The 21,342-nt window shown below is 44.9% G+C and overlaps 1 protein-coding gene across 6 annotated transcripts in view; it reads right to left on the bottom strand.

The window, feature by feature from the left end:
• Positions 1-21,342, bottom strand: part of TP63 (tumor protein p63) — a gene marked incomplete at its 3' end in the record, with an annotated part of 98,070 nt that overhangs the window by 57,642 nt on the left and 19,086 nt on the right. For all 6 annotated transcript variants that reach the window (XM_083442222.1, XM_083442221.1, XM_083442220.1 and 3 more), the window contains exon 2: positions 11,436-11,690. In XM_083442222.1, the coding sequence (XP_083298348.1) occupies positions 11,436-11,690 (255 nt within the window). The remainder of the gene's footprint in view (positions 1-11,435; positions 11,691-21,342) is intronic.

Raw genomic sequence — 21,342 nt, forward strand, 5'->3', positions numbered from 1 at the left:
TTAGTTGACAAATGTTTGTACAGGACTTCACAAAGTACAAACACACAGAGACACACACCCCTTTACTGCATCTGATCCTTTCTGCCAAGATAAGCCAAGCTTTCACTTAAGAGGAAATGGCAGGAGAGAAAGAGAAGGAGATGGAGCCAAACTTTCTTTTGCCTGCCTTAAATCTTCCAACGTTCAACTTTATTGGATGCCCAAAAATTCATGTGCCTGTTTGGAGGCAATCGGACAAGCTTGGGGTTTTTTTGGCATTAGCTCGTGACCCTGATTTGCGGTGTCAACTACTTAGGTTTTTTTTGGGGGGGCAGCGCAAAACACGGGGTTTGCAGTGCAAAACTAGCACTAAACTTTGGCATTAGTTTGGCGGGGGTGGGAGGAGGGAATCCAGAATTTCAGGGTCACGCATTAATGTTACAAGAGAGGGAGATAAACATTTTTCTCCTGAATTGGAAAGGAAAATAATGAACTATGCAACTTGGTGGGGCATCCTGTTTTCTCAGGGGACAACCAGTTGCCCCAAAGGGAAACCCGGTACCAGGTATCCACAAGTTGTCTTGTTAGGAGAGAGGGGGGATAACTTTTCCCTATCCACGTTGTCAATGCCATGCCTAATTTTACAAACTTCTACCCTCTCACCTCTTCCTCTTCTTTCCTTTAAACTAAAAAGTCCCAAACTCTGCACTCTTTCTCTCCACCCCTTGATAATTTTGGTGGCCCTTTGCTGAACCTTTTTCCAACTCCCTTTTGAGGTGAGGCGACCAGAACGGCACACAGTATATTCCAAAGGTGGCCGCACCACAGATTTCTATAACAGCATTATGATACTGGCAGTTGTACTTTCAATTCCTTTCCTAATGATCCCTAGCAGGGAAATTCCCCTTTCCACGGCCGCTCTACACAGGGTCAAATTGCCAGAGGAATAAACTAGGGGCCCCTCGGGGGGGGGGGAGGGGCGTACGGAGAATTCGTGCTGATTTTTGTTTTGATGGAAGGTTATATGGCATCACCGGACATTGCTACCATCCCACCCTCTCCACTGCAAAATATGTTGTTGGATGGGGTGGGGTTCAGATTCATGGTGCAGAGCCACCAAGGGCTCATCCAAACTTTTGCTTCTCTAGAAAACCCAGGTCCAAGCGGTTTCCCACTTGTCTGTTGCTTTCTAGACACAGATCCAAGTGGTTTTGCCTATGCCTTGCTGCTTTCCTCCGGAAAATCCACTCTCTATTGCTAAATCGGAGCAAACAACAACCCGCCGAAAACTCAATTGCCGTTTGTTCCAATTCAGCACTAAAGATTGGGTTTCTCCAGGGGAAAGCGGCTGGGCAAACAGAAGGGCAGATAAGCCCTGCTTTAATCACGCAACCTAAATTTGGCTGGTATATCATTGAAGCATTCCTGCAAAATAGTGAGAGTCTTGGAGCAACCTAAGCGGTGGGCCAAACTGCCAGGGGATAAGAAACCTTCCACAATGGGCTATATATCACCTGCTCCACTTTTGATGGATTATCAAGCAAATGGTAATTTTGCATCTTGAAGGGGCAAGAGAGGTGCCTCTGACCCCAAATACATCCGCCCACTGATAATAATAATAATAATAATAATAATAATAATAATAATAATAATAATAATAATTTATTCAGACTCCGCCTATCTGGCTGGGTTTCCCCAGCCACTCCTGAGCACCAGAAAAGTTGAGAAATGGCAACAATCCCAGGAGGTCTTGCCAAAGGATTTGGGTTGCCATAATTGCAGTTGAGTTTGAGCGATTGCGGGTCTTTTTTGTGTGTGTGTTAAGGGAGGGAAACATGAGTGTGTGTGCGCGTGCACTTGCACTATTGAACCCAATGCTTCCTGAACTGCCACCCGTTCCCGAATTCGGATCCTTCCAGGAGGTTATGGCGCACTGAATGAGTCAGTTTTGACAGCCGGCTGCCAAGTTTTGCTTGATCTTCCCCTTTGACGAAAAGAGTCGCTTTGACCTTTTCCCATCAACACCCCCTTCCTCGCGCTTCCTTGTCAAAACTGGTTCGTCCTACGGATTGGCAGCCCCACCTGCCGCCTCTGGCTCCTGACTCTCTGGTTGGGTCTTTGCAGGCTGCCCTCCAACAGGTACAGACTCCGCCTCAAGACCTGTGCAGGCCCCAGAGGAGGCCCACCCCACATTCAGCAGGGGCGAGGAGGATTCTCTGCTGTTCCTATGGGGTTGTGGGCTGGTTTGCAACCAGGAGGTGCCTGTTTTCTTCCAAACTCAACAACAAGGCAGTTAGGCAACAGGTGATGGTCTTCCGAGCCATGAAGCTGGCACAGGAGCCCTGCTTGGGTTGGCACTTGGAGCCCCCCACACCTGCCTTTCCCCCCTTTCAGGATCTCCTCCTTCCCAGACACTGTCCGGTGGCTTCCCCAATATGTGTGGCTGTGGCTACAGAGCAGCAAATGGAGATTGCTTTGTCCTAGAGCACAGCCAGCCTCAGGAAAGGGCAGAATTAGCTCCATCGCCTGCTCCCTCAGATTCCCTGGGCTGTAAGGGTGAACAGCTCCCAGGGGGCACAGGAGGGATGGTTGCTGCTCCTTGGAAATCCAGAACGTAAGGACTCAGGGAGGATGAAAGAAAGTCCTTCTCCAGGCAGACATCAACTGTGGAACTCCCTAAGGCAGGAGGCAGAGGTGGTCACCAACTCTGATGGATTTAAAAGAGGGCAGGATCCTGCTTGTGGACATCTGGTTGGCCCCCGTGAGAACAGGATGCTGGACTAGGTGGGCCATTGGCCTGATCTTGCTGGCTCTTCTTCTTATGCTCTTAGGAGCCCAAACATGCTGATTGGCTGAGATGTTGCCCTCTTCCCCAGGGGCTCCCCCTGGATTCGCACCAGGGACTCCCTTGCCTGTAGAGCTTGAGCTGTTCCACCAGACCAGGGATCTTCCACAGGACCTCATGGATGTGGGTAGAGAAGACAAATTCACTCTCTTTCTCTCTCTCTTTATATTCTTGCTCAGAAGTATGGCAATTTGACATAACCTAAAGAACCGAAACAAAATATAACTGGACCCCTCCTGAACTGGTTCTCACCGGACTGGCCTGACCTAAATTTAAGAGTTTCCTCAAAGAGGGAGAGAGGAAGAACTTCTTTTCATATGTTTTTAAAAACCAACCAGACCACAAGTCAGATTTCTGGTCTTTCCAGGTAGTCATCAAGTTTCAGAGCAACAGGGGATAAATCTTGTAAGACCTCAAAGCTGCCTGCAAACCTCATGCATGTCTAAATTTACCAAAAGTCTTGGGTGCAATTCTGGTGCAAAGAGGCTTTGAGTAGGGCGAGGCATTTTTACTGCACTGAACCCCCAGTTCCCACAACTTAGAAGGTCTTCTCCTGTTGCCCAGATCCACCTCCATGACCTTCTGCCATGTCCTTCACCTACCTTGGTGTACTTTTTGCATCCTCTTTAATCCACAATGTCAAAACTAGAACTCAGAGCCCTCTCCACTTTGCTGTGACTTCGACTACCAGCTGACCACACCACTTTTGCTTCTTAACCAACAACATCCCAAAGCCAACAGCAACACCTTTGGGGTCCATGTGATGCATTAAAAATGTCCTTTCCCTGTCTCAAAAAAGTGGAAGACGTTTCTCTAGATTGGCTTGATGGTGGCTTGCATGCGTTGCTTTTTATTCTGTTGTGTTGTGAGTGTTTGCTTCTGTCTTCTGTGCTGTTAATTACTTTATTGATCTATGTTGGCGGTTCCAAAAGCTTCAGGGGCAATTGCCCCCTCAGTTCCACAGGCTCATCCCCAGTTCCCCTTTCCCTATAAAAAGGATTCTTCAGAATGGTGGTTTGCACAGCCCACTCAGGAAGACCATAACCCAATAAAGATCCAAACAGCAACAACAAAATTTTTTTGTTGTTTAATCGTTTCGTTGTGTCCGACTCTTTGTGACCCCCTGGACCAGAGCACACCAGGCACTCCTGTCTTCCACTGCCTCCCACAGTTTGGTCAAACTCATGCTTCAAGAACACTGTCCCACCATCTCGTCCTCTGTCATCCCCTTCTCCTTGTGCCCTCCATCTTTCCCAACATCAGGGTCTCTTCCAGGGAGTCTTCTCTTCTCATGAGGTGGCCAAAGTCTTGGAGCCTCAGCTTCAGGATCTGTCCTTCCAGTGAGCACTCAGGGCTGATTTCCTTCATAATGGAGAGGTTGGATCTTCTTGCAGTCCATGGGACTCTCAAGAGTCTCCTCCAGCACCATCATTCAAAAGCACCACTCAAAATCCAAATGACGGTTCGAGTGTCGAACTATGACTTGGGAGACCAGAGCTCGAATTCCCAATCCGCTATGGGTGACTTTTGGGCCAGTTGCCATGTCTTCACCTAGCCTACCTCACAGGGCTGTTGTGAGGATGAAATGTACACCTCGAGATCCTTCAAAGGAAAGCTGGCGTATATATGTAATACACACACACACACAAATTAATTCAATTAATGCAACAAAATTGGTGAACTTGATCCAGGTATATCTGCTCTTTGGTAGTCATTTACACCTCTAACCCCCTTGTTTCTTAGTCCCCTCTCCCTATAGGTAAACCCCTGCAAGGGATGGTATCGCCCATTTTGGGAACAACTGGTCTACCTGGTCTAAAGACCCATTGGAAGAAGCATAGGATGGAAGAACAGAAAGGCAGACCTCCTGGATCAGGTGAAGGGCCATTGGACTGTGGAGTTGAAAAGACTCACTTTTTCCTTCTAAAAAGTAAGGGGAAATGTGTGTGCGTCTTATAGAGCGAATGCAGGCTGCGCAGCTATCCCAGAAGCCAGAACATCAAGAGGGATCGCTGCACAGCGAAAGCAACGATCCCTCTTGCTGTTCTGGCTTCTAGGATTCAGAATATTTTTTTTCTTGTTTTCCTCCTCCAAAAACTAGGTGCATCTTATGGTCTGGTGTGTCTTATAGAGTGAAAAATACTGTATTTAGTCTGACCACACCCCTCTCTCTGCTTGAGCCCCCCCTCCCAAAAAATATATAGCTGACCTATAGCCCCTCTTTGAAGACACACATCCTTCGGCCGTTAGCAAATATGAGCCACTGTTGCATAATGGTTAAGAGTGTTGGACTAGGGCCTGGGAGAACAGGGTTCGAATCCCCACACTGGGTGACCTTGGGCTCCTCCACTTTGAGATCCTTGGAAGATAAAGGTGGTCTATAAATGTAATATATAAGAATGAAAAATAATAGCAAAGGCACTTAAACAGCGGGAATCATTCCAACACCGTGAAACAAGAGAGCCCACCAGTCCTCTAGGTCCCGCTGCTCTTACCAGTAATCTCCTAATTTCCAAATAAAAATCTACCCTCTTGTAGTTTCATAGGACAGCAGAGCTGGAAGGGACCCTGAGGGTCACCTTGTCCAGGCCCCCGCCATGCCCCTTTGATCTAAGGCTGACTACTGGGGCGGGGAGAGGGGCTGTCTTTGTCCTCTTCCATGCCCTGTAGGTATCCGAAGGGCATCTGAAGGCAACACCACCCACCTGGCATGCGCGGGCAGGGTGGATAAAAATCAATGATATTTTTTTTTTAAATCAGATTTTTTTATTTAAATCAGTTTTTTTAAATTAAAATCAGATTTTTAAAATAAAATGCTTTTGGAGGGAAAATATTTCTAAAGATAGTTTTCTATTTAAGTTACTTTATAGTCCAAAGGCTATTCATCAGGAAATAAGGATTTGTTTTAAGTTTTTCATGTGTGCTATAATGTTTAATAAATGTATAATGCTATAATGTTAAATAAATTGTTTAAATTGCTATTAAGGAAATGATTGTTTTTCTCCTTCCAATAAAGTACAGCCGAAGAGTTGTCCAAATTGATAACTTCTTAAACCTCACAATAATTTCATAATTATCTGTCTATGTATTTCTAATAGCATAACCAAATCATTAATTTTTGATATAACTGTAGAAACTGCTCTGAAAGTTTATTATTCCAAAAATGAAACTTTCATCTGGTTGTAAATATTAAGATTATACCAGCAAGAATGAGTCTTTCTGTAAAAAAAAGAAAATAAAAGAAAGGAAAAAATTAAACCAAGTCTTACTGACTAGTGACTTAAATTAAGTCTTACTGACTGGTGATTTAAATCATGATTTAAATCGTGATTTAAATCGATTTGAGTCTTGGTAGCCACTGATAAGAGACCACCATCTGCTTTCACCCACACCCATATTTAATCGACTTTTGCTCAGCCTTTGCAGGCTGGATCCTCTCCTGCAAATAACATTCAAAGTGTCAGAAAAACCTTAATTCCTATTGTCTGACATTTTAATCACAGGCTGTTGTTGTTTTATAAAAGCAGTCCAACCAGATGCAAACACGCACCTCGCCTGGCAACGGGAACACAAAGAAAAACAGCGGCAGAGCGAAGAACATGGGTTTAGTCATCTCCAGGTACGCTTCTTATCAGTCTGCGGGGATCAGGCTTAGAATATCACATTTTCACATGCTCACTCCAAGGATGGGTGGGGAAAATGAATAGGGCATCCCACAAAAGGGAAAGGATCCCAAAGGATCTCTTCCTGCCTCTGAAGAAAGAAATCTTTGGATCTAAGGGACCAACCCATCTGAATTCGAATCCTGCAATGGGTTCTGCCTGCGAGAGGCAATTGACTTTCCCTTTTGCAATGGGCGGAGGTGATGGGAGAAGAAAAAAGTCTCTCCTCTTTTGGGAAAAACAACAACAGCCACCATAGGCGCAGGGCTTTCGAAATGCCTTGTTTTCCTCCACATGGGGGAGGGGGGGAAAGCACCAGGAAGAAGCAGAAAGGAGGAGGAGGAGGAGGAGGAGGAGGAGGAAGGCACTCCTGATATATGGGAAACCAGCAAGTTCTCAGATCCCACAATAAAATGCCGACACACCATTTAAAGCTGATTACAGCCTTGCTTCCAACTGCAAGAGACCTCACGCAAAAGCGTCGCAGTAAACACACCTTTATCTGCTCATGACTCAAAGAGCACAGCTGAATCTCTCTCACCTGGATTTTCAGACTATTCTCATCTCATGTGAGAAGAGTGGTCTTCAACCGTCAGGTGCCCTCACCTCTGTCCTTTCCCGTTTTGCTGCAATTTTCCCAACTTTTCTTTTCCCCTCTTTGTGCGGAGGCATGCAGCTTTGATTCACAGGCCAAACAAACTCGACTTGGGCATTTTACACGAATGAACCTCAGACTCAATCACATCCTTCTCCCCACTCAAATGCTCCATTTCGATCCGTTACACCCGTTTGGGAAGAAAGTGCAGTTTGCCGTTATGTCTGAAACAGCAAAGCACCTTCACGTGAGTTTGTGAAAAACTAGACAAGCCTACTGAGATATTTAGAGAGCTGCCACTTGTTTTAACCTGTTTTTAGTTATTTTAATTTTTTGAAAGTCTCAAATCATTGTTGTTAATTCTTGGTACTGATAATGTTATTGCTTTATACATATAGTAAACCACTTTGAGGATTATTATTTTTCAATTCAGCAGTGTATAAATGTTGTGAATTAAAAAAATAATAAAGTTCTCCAGACCCAGGAAGGCCAGCTTGGATCAAGACCTGGTTTGAAGGAATATTTTTTTCTGGTTCAGATGTAATGCCAAACTCTGCTTTCCACGAAAGCAGATGTAACGGGGAGAGAGAGAGAGAGGAGAAGAGAGGAGAGAGGAGGGAGGGAGGAGTGAAAGGGAGAGCAGGAGGTTTGTTCACACATGTTCTAAGTCATGTTGTGATGTCCATTCGGCCCTCTCTTTTGTGATGATGGACCATAAATTGGTGAGAATCAGACCTGGAAAGAGTTGGGATAAATTGGCTGCAACACGTCAGAAGGCACACTCAATAGTAGAGACGTCAAGAGCATTCTGACAACCACTGAAACAGGCGCCAAAATCAATCCAGTTGAATACAATCAGTATCTGCCAATGCTTTCAGTCTACAAATTGTGCATAACTGATTACCTTTCCCTCCCACTTGCATTGTGTTTCCTTTGCGTTGTCGTGAACGGGGTGGAATAACGTAACGGCAATGCAAATTACAAAATCAATGATGTAAGTTATGTGATTTTATCATTTTGCCACAGCGAACAGGAAGACGAATAGCACAGCTTTGGGTGGAATTGAACTGCAGCAGAAGAGAAAGAGCGCTGCGGGGGCCCAATACAGGATGGACTGAAAAATTATGGCAGCTTGAGAGCCAGCGTGGTGTGAGAGCCAGTGTGGTGTAGTGTAGTGTAGTGGTTCAGAGCAGTGGATTTGTAATCTGGTGAATTGGGTTTGCTTCCCTGCTCCTCCACCTGCAGCTGCTGGGTGACCTTGGGCCATTCACACTTCTCTGAAGTCTCTCAGCCTCACTCACCTCACAGAGTGTTTGTTGTGGGGGAGGAAGGGAAAGGAGACTGTTAGCCGCTTTGAGACTCCTTAGGGTAGTGATAAAGTGGGATATCAAATCCAAACTCCTTTCTATGATCTTATAAGCTATTAGGGTGGTGTACAACTGAATGTACACAATATCATAGAATCATAGAATTGCAGAGTTGGAAGAGTCATCTAGTCCAATTCCTTGCAGCGCAGGAATCACAGCTAAAGCATCTCTAACAGGTGGCCACCAACCTCTGCTTAAAAACCTCCAGGAGATTCCACCACCTTCCAAGAGAGTCTGTTCCACGGTAAAAGAGTTCTCACTGACAGAAAGTTTTTCCTAATGGATGCACATTGCTGCTTAACGATGAAACTTAAAATAGTGGAATTGCTACTAGTATTGTTTATTGTTGTAGTTATACAGTGGTACCTTGGTTCTCAAATGCCTTGGTTCCCAAACACCGAAAACCCAGAAGGAAGTGTTCCGGTTTTCGAACGTTTCTCAGAAGCCGAACATCCGATGTGGCTGTCGGCTGTTGTTTCCGAGGCGCCTGCACCAATCAGAAGCTGTGCCTTGGTTTTCAAACATTTTGGAAGTCAAACGGACTTTCGGAACGGATTAAGTTTGGCACTTTTGTTTTTGCTATTTATTTTGTGTTCTTGTGGCTTTTTCGGTTAATTTGTTTTTGTGACTGTGTGGAACCCAGTTCAGCTTCTGATTGATTGATTGATTGGTTGTGTGACTGAGGAAATGGATAAAAGCCCCCCATCCAAACAACAACTATCATCAGTGCAGGTAAGAAAAAAATTATTATTATTATTATCGTTGTTGTTATATTATTTTATAGTACAGTACATTGATTATTGCTGTCATTTTATGGATCAATGGCCTCGTTAGATAGTAAAATTCACGTTAAATTGCTATTTTAGGGGCTGTTTTTAAAAGTCTGGAACGGATTAATCCATTTTGCATTACCAGTACTTTCTATGGGAAAGTGCACCTTGGTTTTGGAACACTTTGGTTTTGTAACGGACTTCCAGAACCAAAGTACCATTGTATTGCATTTTATATCACTGCTGTTGTGATATGTAAACTGCTGAGATATTTTGTTCAAACATGAAGCAGTATAAAAAGTTAACCAAACAAAGTCACTTGGTAGTAATTCTGCAGCCACACCCTTTTAAATTTTGGGACTATGCACCAGAACAGTAAAATCTAAATGCAGTTGAAGTTTGCAACCTCTCTTGGTCTCTCTCTCTCTCTCGGAAAGAGCCAGCAATTCTTGGCCCTCCCATTATAGCCTTGGGAACTAAACGAATCTTGGCTGAGTAGCTTCCTGGGACGGCTCTCCTATGGCCATACTGTGCTTTCCGGGAATAAGATGATCTACCAGTCAAGGGCCTCTCCAGTTCTCAGCAAGGCCAAACAGTCCTTGAGGGAATAGTTACCAGGGGGTAAAAGGTGGAGATCCTGCAAGGTGAACGCCTTATTCCCCCTGCCAACGCCCTTTGGTAACAGCCAGTGAAAGCTGAAAGAACACTTTCAAATTGTGTTACTCTTTGCAAGGGTGGGGCATGATGCAAATCACAATTTTAATAGGTCACTGTAACCGAAGAAATCCTTCCAGTTGGGTTGGTTCCTAAACTGTCATCAGGGAGACAGGAAGGTGACAGGTATTCATCAGAGAGCCCTGGAGTCACATCAAGAGGCGAAGGCAAAAGAAAGAGCAGTCTCCTGATGAGATCTTAATTCTTTCTGATTGGGGTGCTGGAGGAGACTCTTGAGAGTCCCATGGACTTCAAGAAGATCCAACCTCTCCATTCTGAAGGGAATCAGCCCTGAGTGCTCACTGGAAGGACAGATCCTGAAGCTGAGGCTCCAAGACTTTGGCCACCTCATGAGAAGAGAAGACTCCCTGGAAAAGACTCTGATGTTGGGAAAGATGGAGGGCACAAGAAGAAGGGGACGACGGAGGATGAGATGGTGGGACAGTGTTCTCGAAGCGACCAACATGAGTTTGACCAAACTGCGGGAGGCAGTGGAAGACAGGAGTGCCTGGCATGCTCTGGTCCAGGGGGTCACGAAGAGTCGGACACGACTAAACGACTAAACAACAACAACAAGGCAACCTCAAGAAGATCCTGGGGGGGGGGGGTCCTAAGATGGCCCCCAGCAATACAGGAGCCCCTGATAGAGCTGAAGATACCAAGAGGAGGTAGACGCTCCATCTCTGGTTCTCAGCAGGTCAAAGGATGCAGACCCAACGAGAACTTGGCCAGCTTTGGCTCACACTCGGGAATCGTTTGTTTTATTTATTTATTTCATTGAAAGACTTTCATGAATAGCAAAGGTACATATAAACACTTCTGTTTTCAATTCACAGAGTCCTTTTGACACATCAGCTACATTCGGTGTGAGACATTGTTGTTGCAGGCATTGTGAGGATGTGGGGGGAGAGGGGAGACAGTGATCTTGCTTTCTTTTGCATATGAAGGTGCAGAGTTGGTACCCACAAGATACAAGAGACTACTCCCAGACCCTACAAACCTCATCACAAGCAAAGAGGGAGCAATGGGAGCATGACACAGGTTGCAAAACGAACCCTATCCAATGATCTCAATTGTGTCTAAACCACCCTTGGGAAGTGTTTACAAGTGACCTGGTGACATGAATCGGGACTTAGGAAAATATGAAGCTTTAACCCTTGAACTGTGCCCAACGGAACTGCATTTTGCACGGGGCATTTAAATTAATTCCGGCTACCAGTGGACTTTGGAAAACTACTATGCCTCTTGAGCAACTGTGAATTACTGCAATCTAATGACTCACCACCCTCATTCTACCGCTCACATTCCCAACTTCCTCCAACGGAGGAGTTGTTCCATCCAGTCAATGGGAAAACATGACCAGGAATGACCCATGCGCTACCTTTGGAACGCAGTTCCTTCCTAAGAGGGAAAACATTGGGCTGCAACTTCCCAACTGCCACCATATTTCACGCACCAGCCTTCCAGTGCCTCCCCCCCCCCCCAGCCAGACCCAACTCTTACCGTCCACGTGGCCGACTTGGCAGTGCTGGATTGTTGAAATGAGACGTCAAAGCTGTGAGGTCCTGGGTAGTCTGTGTTGGAGGGGATGGCGGGCGAGGGCGAGAGGGCGTCAAAGGTTGAGCTGGGCTGGGCGTAAGGGGAGGGTGCCGTCACGCTGTTCTGAGCATGGTCCGTGTTGTACGGGCTTGTGGATGAGGAGCCATTTTGTATCTGCTGGTCCATGCTGTTGAGGAGCCCCAGGTTTGTATACTGTGGCTGAAAAGGAGAGAGAGAGAATACATAGATATGTTACAGTAAGGGAAAGAATCCAGCCTCTGTTCCTCTGGAAATAATTCCAGCTCAGCTATCAGTGTTTGGCTATCTATCTATCTATCATCTATCTATCTATCTATCTATCTATCTATCTATCTATCTATCTATCTATCTATCATCTATCTATCTATCTATCTATCATCTATCTATCTATCTATCTATCATCTATCTATCTATCTATATCTATCTATCTATCTATCTATCTATCATCATCTATCTAGCCATCTATCATCTATCATCATCTATCATCATCTATCATCTATCATCATCTATCTATCCATCATCTATCTATCTATCTATCTATCTATCTATCTATCTATCTATCATCTATCTATCTATCTATCTATCTATCATCTATCTATCTATCTATCTATCTATCATCTATCTATCATCTATCTATCTCTATCTATCTATATCTATCTATCTATCTATCTATCTATCTATCTATATCTATATCTATATCTATATCATCTATCTATCTATCTATCTATCTATCTATCTATCTATCTATCAACTATCTACACACACACACATTTAGCATCTTTAACCACCTTTAAGTTTGACACAATCTTGAGAATCACAGAATCATATAATTGTAGAGTTGGCAGGTGTCCCCAAGGGTAATCCACTAGGAATCACAGCTAAAGGATTCCTAACAGATGTCCATCCAACCTTTGATTAAAGACCTCTGAGGAAGGAGAGATTGCCACCTTCTGAGGCTGTCTGTTCCAAGAAGGTTATTTCCTGGGTTTCCTCTGCTCCATGGAAATAGCCAGGGAGTTATGGTGCCACCTTCAGCCATACATTTCGTTCAAGCTCAAAGATCCTTCCGATTGCTCTTCTTCTCCTGCTCCCTCCTCACCAGTGACATCTTAATCCTTCACCTCACACTATTTTACAACAGGGAGGGATAAGTCATACTTTTTATTTTCCTTGGCTGAAATATTTAATTGTATTCCACTCATCAAGCACATCCATCAGATTATATATTTTTGAAGACTACCAGATGTAAGAAGACTCTCAGCCCTGACCCAGTTTGGACAATCACATCTCGGACTGATAAACCAAGACACGTGAGTCTTTTGAACATGCATACAGAACTTTCACAACCAAACCAGGAAGACTGTAATTGACCGTAGCTTCTCATTGCATCTGAACCGGAGAAACTCTGGTTAGCAGCATGATAATGAGGCAAGATCCTAAACCCACTTCAAACCACGGATTAGGATCCTGGCTCGTTCAATGCTAGGGACCAAGGTTTCCTGGTTTGGATGAAACAGGAAGCTATGAGACTTCAAGATCTGCTTGCCAAGTTACACAACGAAGATGAAAAGATCTCGGCCATAGGTGTCCATTTAGCATTGCTTTTAAGCTGCTCTTGGGTTATTTCTGTAGCTGTTTTGATTCTAGTTCACCCATAGCCCGGGGACATCTGTGGAAGGCGATTAATAAATAGCAACAAGTGAGCAGAGCTTTAGTGGGTGAGCAGGTGCAAGCAGCTCGCTCACATTTTGGTTTATTAAGCTGAGATGCGATTGCCTGAACTTGGCCACCGAAACGTGTTTACGTTGGTAAAGAGAAAGGATGGTAGAGGAACCAATTCACTCAGAGAAGAAACCAGCAAGTTTGGCAATGTCGCTCAGCACGCACCCCTGGCACCGATGCCAAGAGAAGCAGCCAGCCCTTTTGCCTGCCAGCTAGAGCACCTTAATCCCTAAACAAAGCCACCCCCGCCTTGAGGGGCACCCTTGCTCAAGCAACACAGCCCTTTCCCCAGCAGGCAGGCAGCTCAGCCCTGAGAAAAGCAGGCCGTTCTCTTGGCCACCTAGATTTGCTCCATTGCCACAGCACCCTTCCAAGCCTGTCTTGCTTGCTCCTGCAAGGGATGGGCCACCCAGTCAATTTCAGGTTCTCATTTTCCCAGCCTCGATTTAGCCACATTTCCACATCGGCTTGTGATTCATTTTTGTCTAAAAGTCCTCCTGAAAGCTGGCTAGCGTCCTGGTGTTCATTTCTCCTAGTATTTGTGTTTTCGCAAGCCATTTCCCCATATGCAATGCATTTTCATCGCTTGTTTCAACGAACATATGCATTCCAAAGCACACCTTCCCCTTCAAGAACCCCAGATTTGTATTTCAATTTTTTTTTTAAATCGTGCCAAGAAGTCCCACCAACATCCCACTTACTGCAAAATCCCAAATGCAATCTCTGGGAGTCCCTTCAGGCAAAACCATCTGAGGAAGCACCAAAATTTGCAAACCTGGCAAACTTTCTCAAGGGGGTTTGGCACGTCTTTGATTTGGTTGTCAGGAATGTGGCAGACGAGTCTGTTTTAGCCGTGTTTATTTTTTTCAAGTGTTTAATAGGTATCTTGCCTCTTAAAATGGCTGTTGCACAAGCAGCCGCCCCCCAGCAGGCATCGGGCAGCAGATCAGATTAGAAATCGTAAGCGTAATAAAGAGGAAAGCAAATTGTAAATACGGCAGCCTTGTCATTCCAAGCAAGCCAGGAGCCATCTGTCTGAATGGCGAAGAGGGGAAGAGCCATTCTTCTGCCTTGATCCGGCCACATTCCACAGCCCAGCACCCCCTCCCAGCTTGCTATTTAAATAGCGATTAATCCTCGCCTTGACATGAGCAGCTGGGAGGCTGCTTTGCTCTCCCTGTTCCTCCTGTGATCCTCTAACCCTTTGGCCCACTCCACCCCTGCCCCAGACAGGTGCATCAAAATGTCCAGGTGAGAGGAGGAAAGTTAAGACACCCAGGGCCAACGCTGGGTCTGGGCAGCCGAGCCCCAGGCCATAGAGGCTCGGAGGAGCGGTTTGCACCCAGAGGTCAGCGTCTGAGTCGCTCGCGAGCCCTGGGGCAGCCATCAGATAACTCTCTCGGAGGCGTACGCCTCCTGACAAGGGAACAATTAGAAGGGGGCAGCCGAGCCAGGGGGACAAAGGCGCCACGGAATTTGACTCGGAATTTGGCTTCCGATGAAAACACCCCTTGCTCTCGCTCTCCTTCCTTCCAAAGGCCACAGAGTCACTTCTGAGAACAAAAAAAAGGCATCAGGTTCTTGCTTGACTGGCCACCACACCATCAAAAGATTGGGAGGAGAAAAAGGGGAAAGTTGTTTGCTTGTTTGCAAATTTCAGGTGGTCAGTGTTGGTGATGCAACAGAGGCTTGCGCTGCTCCGCGCCTCGCCCGAATCCTACCCTAGGCGCTCCACTGGGGCACCCAAGATGGGGCAAATTCACGTGTGTGTGTGTGTGTGTAACTGGGACAAATGGCACCTGCTCAGTCCCCCCTCTGAATATGACCATCTGAACACAGTGCTCTACCATGATTCACAGCCACCGTGTTTCAGCCAGACTTTTGCAAAACTCCACCTCTCTGCTTCCGCACGAAACGACAGGAGACCGTTTTTTCCTCTTCGCACTTAACTGAGGAGTCTTTATAAAACTGTACTTGATGAAAAGTACAGATAAAAGAAAGGACTTCTTAATGCGGTGTATAATTAAACTATGGAACTCGCTCTACCAGGAGAAAGTGATGGCCTTTGAAAGAGGGTTGGACAAGTTCATGCCAAAGGGGTGACATTCTGGATATTGCCAGCTTACTATTCATGAACACCAACCACGTGTGCAGAAGACCTGTTAACAGGGAATTGGGAGGAAGGAATTGTGGGATGGTGGCAATCATGCCACCTAAGTCAAGATTAGCATCAGGAGAGGCCTGGGTAAAGAAGAGATCATGCAAAACAGTGCACCAGGGCTTGTGAACCAAGAGCAGGTTTGGGAAGCTGGTTTCTTGGCCATTCCAAGACTGCCAACGGACTCTCCTCTCTGATTACAGTCAAATAACACCAAATATTCCGTGAAACAAAGATGCTCAATTAGGAGTAGCAAGAATTCTAAGCAGATCTATGGCAGGGGCATGGCACGGGGGGCTGCTAGGACAATGGCCCCCAGAACATTTTTCTGGGGGCGCTGTGCATGCGCCGTGCCACCCTGAGCTGCTTTGCGAGGCTTGCAAAGCAGTTCAGGACTGGCATCAGTCTGGTGATGTCGATGGCACATGCTGGGCTGGCGTGGCAAGTTCCATTCAACCTCTGCGTCCTGCCGCCCCAGCGCCCGCCCGCCTGGGCACCAGCAAACCACGCTATGCCACTGATCTACAGTCTCATTCAGGCTTCTTCTTGTCCTGCTACTTTCCCCTGGGAAAACCCACTGAATCTTTACCACTGAATTGGAGCAAATGTCAGTGGGGTTTTCCATGGATTGAGGTTTGCTCCGATTCAGCGCTAAAGAGCAGCTTTTCCAGGGGAAAGTGGTGGGACAAGCAGAAAACCACTCGGACCCGTGCTGTCTAGGCATAAGACAAGAGGAAGTATGAACAAGCCCATAAATATGTGAGGGTTTTGTTCTTGTTTTTATTGTGTCTTTTTTGCTTTTATATTGTATTTCACATCGTGAACCGCCCTGAGATCTACGGATAATGAGCAGAATACAAATTCAATAAATAATAATAATGACAGTTGCTGATCCAGAGATTTAAAGTTTCCTTTGGCTATGTTTCACAAAGCTGCAGCAAGCTAGATTCCTTCACCCACCCTTGCCTGACTGCAGATATCTTCAGAAAGGTACACCGCCCATCGCAGAAGGGTTAAAGGCAAAAACATATTGCAGGGGTGTTTGTGTGTGGTTTTTGCATAGCTCGCTCCATTCATCTGTTGCCTGTAGATTTATCGCATGATGACAATTGCACACAGTTTGATAAATGAAGAGAGATATTTTTTGCTTGCACTCCAGAGCTAAGTACAGCAATATCCACCCTATTAGGAAGCAATCTGGTAACCTTAGAAGATTTCTCTCACTGAAGCAGCAAGAAGAGATATCCATCTCTCTCTTGTACAAACAAAGGCAGCGGCGGCAGAAGGAATGAACTTTGCCTTTCCAAGGTATTCAGTAATGTTGAGGGACCTGCGAGCTCCATTTGGATGTAGCAAAATGCCCAGGGAAGGGCCAATCAGAATATTCACGTGATACATACCGTGTTTTTTGCTCTATAAGACTCACTTTTTCCCTCCTAAAAAGTAAGGGGAAATGTGTGCGCCTCTTATGGAGCGAATGCAGGCTGCGCAGCTATCCCAGAAGCCAGAACAGCAAGAGGGATTGCTGCTTTCACTGCGCAGCGATCCGTCTTGCTGTTCTGGCTTCTGAGATTCAGAATATTTTTTTTCTTGTTTTCCTCCTCCAAAAACTAGGTGCGTCTTGTGGTCTCGTGCGTCTTATAGAGCGAACAATAAAACAGTCTCTGGGATTGTTTCACGTTGCACGTCTGAATGTTGCACGTCTGAATGTGTGCCTTCATTTTAAAAGCATGGCATCCCCGCATGCAGAAAGCTAGCACAGCAGAGGGAGAAATGTTTTATCTTAGTGCTTTCAACTAGACTTCTACATTTAAAAAGTCATAGGTGAACATTAGCAAAAATACAACCGCCTCCACCTGCAGTCTGGGATAGTAAAACTTTGACCGAGGTACTTCAGGTTGTATCAACAACTGAAGCTTTGTAACTGGCATATCCAGGTCAGTATTGAAGGAGCGTCTCCACCCCCATCGTTCTGCCCGGACACTGAGGTCCAGCTCTGAGGGCCTTCTGGGTGGTTCCCTCACTGCGAGAAGCCAAGTTACAGGGAACCAGGCAGAGAGCCTTCTCGGTAGTGGCACCTGCCCTTTGGAACGCCCTCCCACCAGATGTCAAAGAGAAAAATAACTACTAAACTTTCAGAAGACATCTAAAGGCAGCCCTGTTTAGGGAAGCTTTTAATGTTTAATAGGTAATTGTATTTTAGTGTTTTGTTGGAAGCCGCCCAGAGTGGCTGGGGGGACCCAGCCAGATGGGCGGGGTATAAATAAATTATTATTATTATTATTATTATTATTATTATTATTATTATTATTGACTGCTCTGACTGGCAGCAGCTCTCTGGAGTTTCAGCCTCAGGGGTTTCTCCCAGTTGAACCTGGCATTGCCAGAGACGAAACTGGGCCTTTCTTCTCTGGCACACACACCTCCAGAAACTGAAAGCTCAGCACAGCCCTTTGCCAAGTAAATCCTGGATTTGCACAGATACCTGTCTCAATACCATTGATGCACGGAGCTACAAAGAAAGCAGGGGGGGGGGGGTCAAGGATGAGCAGGCGAATTCCCGTTCCATTTTGTGATTGTCCAATGGGCTGGCTGCTCTCCTTCACTTTCTGTCCCATCAGACTTTGAAGAATCTCTGAAATTTATTGTGAAACGGACACATCTGTGATTTGCCAGCTTCCGTGCCTTGTTTTGCCATGCAGTTTGCGATGCACACAAGCAGGTGAGCACACGGGATTGCAATACCAGACAGCAATAATCCCTCGGAGCACCCTGGGGGATGTGTACACAGATTAAATCACAGATCAGAAATGGATTCCAGTGCATTTGTATTGCTGCATCATGATTCCTCTGCCATAAGTAAGATCTCGCCTCAGACAAAGGCTACATCGAATCCCAAATTTAACTGTTATATACAGTGCTTTTTTCCTTTTGAAAAATGTTAAGGGGTACTCTCATTTTGACTCAAGAAAATAACTATTTTATAGTTCAAATCAGGAAAAATAAATACAGTAAATGGACAAAACTACAAAGATTCACAAAATGTTTAGGGGTATGCATATCCCTGTGTCCCCCCCCCCCCAGAAAAATAGCACTGGTTATATGTCTCTATTCCAACGAGAAATGCAAAAGACCACTCAGATTCCCTTCAATAAGAGTTAATTACTTTGTACCTGCACACATGCAAAACTGTATCACAGCTTTGACTAGTCCAATTTATTTCCTCGATACTTCATTTAATCCGCTGTTGTAAATTGCATCCCACATAGCTGTGATGTTTAATTAAAAATGGTGCTGCAATCAATGTGCTTTGGCAGCTTGGCAAAGGGGAGGAGTCATATCGGTCTGATAGATAATAAATAAATAAAATGTGCAAGCGAAACGAAAACCGCAGCAAACCGTACATGTACAGAGGTCCAAACAAACAGCCAAGTGGAAAAACGACGGCTTCGCAAAATTGCTGGTACAAGATTTGGTGGGGGGAATGGGAGGCAGAACCGTCAGAGCACCACAGAAACTCGAGGTTTTAAACCTGTGTAAAATGGATAAGCCAGCCCTTGCCAATCTGGTGCCCTCCAGATATTTTGAAACAGCTGCAGCCAGCACAGCCCCATGGTGTTTTGGGTGATTGGAGCTGTGATCCTACAGTTTCTGAGGGCACCAGCTTGGCAGAGGGTGGAATAAGCTGTCTAACGGATAGACATGTTTCAATGGCTGAAATTCACTGGTAAAGGTCTGAAAGACTTTACTACTTTAGGGAAAGCGCCGTGGCAAAGAGCAGGGAGAGGAAAGGGGCACAGAGATCATACAGACAATATTGGAAGACACAAGAATTACCCACCCTGGAAGAATGGCAGATGAAAGTAATGGACTACATGGAATTGGCTGAAATGACTGGCAGAATCAGAGACCAGGGAGAAGAGACGGTGAAAGAAGATTGGAGGAAGTTTAAAGATTATCTACAGAAACATTATAAGATAATGAATGTTTGATGACATCCGATTGAATGTAAAAGGTTATTAGTAAAAAGTTTAAAAATTAAAAAAGACCCAATATTTTAAGATATAAGAAAATTAAGTTATATTAAGACACTAAAACTAAGACAAAAATTAATTAAGACAGAGGGAAGGGATTTGTTGTCTGAATATATGATTTGGAATACAGAGAAGGGAGGTCTGGAGAGGTTGGAGAAATAAGTTAATGCAAGGAATATAATGAGGATAAAATTGTTTTTATTTTTGTTTTTATTTTTTGATACTTTTTGCTGTTTTGTGTTTGTGTTTTATTGTATTTCATATTTCTTTTGTGTTGCTGTTTATTTTCTGTTGCTTCATTCCTTATGTAAAATCTAATAAAATATTTATATATATAAAAAAGAGATCATACAGACAAGTGCATATTCCAGATCCACCACAGCTGAGCACTAACAAATTCTCACACTGCAATTCAAAACTGGGCACAGTCAATTATTGGGTTTTTTTTGTTTTGTTTTTTAAAAAAACAGGACTAGCGTATAAGTTTGTTATGGAAAGGCAGAATGTGTGCAGTGTGGCAAAGAGAAGTTTAACCAAGAAGCATGGGTAGGTAAGTTTTTGAACATTTAAGAAATGGAGCAGAGGAGAGAGAGAAAGAGGAACTCCTAATCGTAACTACATAAGCCAGGAGAAGTACATAGCTGCTATTTAAGACTGTGCACAATGTACATTATATGAGCTGCCTCTGCCTTCCTTGCCAGGATCAAGCTTAGACGAACTAGTTCTGCCTGTATGCAGCAGAATCTGTCTGTGCACAGCACTGATTGGCTGGCACCCGAGTTGTCACGAACTCCTTCCCACTTCTCCCTCCCTCTAGAGTGCTTTTGCAAGTTCCCTAAGTTGGCAATCAAGCAAAACGCAGAGATTTAAAGTAGTCATTCCGCCTGAAATGTGGAAGGGAGAGCGAGGCTGATGGCTGAATTACGCTTTGAATTGCGGAGAAGTCTGTTCAATGCCAGTTGGGGTGGGGGGGAGAAAGATCTAGCAAACCACCTTTTTCATGCACCAAATCAACGCCCAGTCTTGCCTGAACGAGAAGAAGGAAGTCAACTTGAGATGGCTCCCATCATCACAGACCAACAGAGTCCAACAGGATGCGAAGGGCCACACACACACCCCAGCCATGGCTCAGGGGGCCAGTTCAGAGAACCATCTGAATGCCTGGCTGCCATAGGAGGGATGCCAAGCTGACTTCCTCCTGGTTCAGCCAACACTGATTTAGTGTGTGCAAAATGTCATTTCCCAGATGCTATCCGCTTGCTGCTTTGTCAAATGTCTGCTATCTAAAGCATGAAAATCATGCAGACAGTTAACAGTCATTTGCAAAAGAAAAACCCTATGTCACAAATGATCTCTCACACACATCCTTCTGATGCAACTAACATTTCTGACCTTTCAATTATGTGGTTGGTACTCAGTACACCAAGACACATCAGTGGTTGGCCTAGGATCAGGCTGCAGGCTTCAAGTTGAGGGTTTGGGTATTTGGTCAAAAGAGTTTTGGTCCATTGACCCATCAAATATTGGTTAATACTGGTCAATGCTGATGTGGAATTTTGAAATCACCCTTTTCATTCGAACAGTGTGTGGGAGGAGCTGAATCCTCAACAGGTACGATGCCTTTGCTAATTACAGAAACAAATCAGTTATGTCAAATGGTGAAAGTTATTTTCTTTTTAACAGTAAATAACTCTCAAAATATGTAACCGATTCTAACTTTAGGTTTGGTTTCTGTAGCATGGTTCACAGAAGAGTTCTCCTCTGACTTCTACCCTGGAATAACAAGGTCAGTTATATGGAACTGGCGGAAATGACTGGCAGAATCCGAGACCAGGGAGAAGAGTCGGTGGAAGAAGATTGGAAAAAATTTAAAGCTTATCTACAAAAACATTGTAAAATTAATGAATGTTAGAAGGAT

This window comes from Podarcis tiliguerta, assembly GCF_965153285.1.
Source record: "Podarcis tiliguerta genome assembly, chromosome: 5".
Lineage (NCBI taxonomy): Eukaryota > Metazoa > Chordata > Lepidosauria > Squamata > Lacertidae > Podarcis > Podarcis tiliguerta.